Source organism: Myotis davidii, unplaced genomic scaffold, assembly GCF_000327345.1.
Source record: "Myotis davidii unplaced genomic scaffold, ASM32734v1 scaffold425, whole genome shotgun sequence".
In the NCBI taxonomy this organism is placed as follows: domain Eukaryota; kingdom Metazoa; phylum Chordata; class Mammalia; order Chiroptera; family Vespertilionidae; genus Myotis; species Myotis davidii.
Window position 1 is genome coordinate 3257903 of NW_006296413.1, and position 1562 is coordinate 3259464.

Sequence of the window (1562 nt, forward strand, 5' to 3'; positions counted from 1 at the left end):
AGAAAAAAGAAGAAAAAGGTAAAGATACAAATTATGAACAACAAATACACATCTATCAACAAGTGAATCTAAAAATCAAGTGAATAAATAATCTGATGAACAGAATAAACTGGTGAATATAATAGAATCAGGGGCATAGAAAGGGAGTAGACTGACTATTCTTGGGGGGTAAAAGACTGGACAAATGGGGGGTGTGGGAAGAGACTGGACAAAAATCGTGCACCTATGGATGAGGACAGTGGGGTGAGGAGTGAGGAGTGAGGGCGGAGGGGGTGGGAACTGGGTGGAGGGGAGCTATGGGGGGAAAAAAGAGGAACAACTGTAATAATCTGAACAATAAATGCCTTAGACCAAAAAAAAAGAGATGCATTTCAAACTCCCTCCGCCCACCTCACAGGCAGCAAGTAACTTCACTAATCACACCAACAGAAGCTAGACACCCTCAGACCGAGGGCCCCAACCAGCTGCCACCACATGCTCCTCCCTCCTGCGTTCCCACCCCACAACCCACCTCCTCTTACCCCCGGCTGGACCCTGGACGTCCACCACTCCAGACTCTTCAAGGCCACCAGCCCCCTTCTTTCTAAACCCCGTGGATTCTTTCCCGGTTTTGCTTGATCTCCTGGGGTGCCTGACACTTGGCCATTCCTTCTCCTGATACACTTTCCACCCAGATCCCATGACACAAAGTTCCATGGTTTTCCTTTCGGGCTGTTCTACCTCGTTTTCTGTAGTGTCCTGCTCCGCCCACAACTAAACTATGAGCATCGCTCAGGCTCCACTCCTGGCCCTTCTCACTCCCCACTCTCTCAGGGGACTTCATTGGCCACCTCACCGCTCATCTCTCCCAAACTGCCCCACCCGGCCCGAAGCCTGGGTTCTCTACAGGTGTCTCCCGGTCACATCCGACACAACGCTCTCCCAAACGGAGCTCATTATCTTGCCCCCCAAAGTCTGCTTCCCTCCCACACTCCTCGGCTGCAGTGGATGTCACCACCGCCCACCCAGCTGCTCAAGACAAAACCCCACTCCTCCCCAATTCCTTCTTTTCCTCCCGCCCTCACTGAAGTGTCCGTCTGTCCGAGTGTCTGCGCCCAGTGCTGCTGCCCGGGTGCAGGCCACGCCTGGCCCGGCCCGACTACCCCTGACCCAGTTCTCAGTGCGTGATCGCGGCAAAATCCGAATATGATCCACTCGCTCCCCAAATCAGATCATGGCTCTCTACCACCCTCAGGGCAAAGTTCCAATTTCCTAACAGGGCCCGGGGGCCTCTACCTCTGCTGGGAGCCCCGCCCGATTCGCCGGCCCAATGCCAGGTTTTCTCTCGCCTCCGTACACGCGGGTATCACGGCATTCATTCATTCATTCATTCAGCATTCATCCACTCATTCACCCGTTCCATTTACTGAGGCCTGTGATGCGCCACTGAAAACAAAGCTCCTGCCCTCCGAGTTGAGTAGAGGGAGACAACCGTTAACCCCAAACGCCCTGAAGAAGACCTTTCAGCAGTGCTGACAAAGCCTGCGGACGCCCCCACCCGGAGTGCTGGGCGCTCAGTGCCT

General features: G+C 54.1%; 1 protein-coding gene across 1 annotated transcript in view; it reads right to left on the bottom strand.

Moving 5' to 3' along the window:
- SART1 (squamous cell carcinoma antigen recognized by T-cells 1) overlaps positions 1 to 696 on the bottom strand; it is a 31157-nt gene extending 30461 nt beyond the window's left edge. Inside the window, exon 1 of the mRNA XM_006771695.2 lies at positions 522 to 696. Coding sequence (XP_006771758.1) covers positions 522 to 696 — 175 coding nt within the window. The remainder of the gene's footprint in view (positions 1 to 521) is intronic.
- Between the last annotated feature and the right edge of the window lie 866 nt (positions 697 to 1562).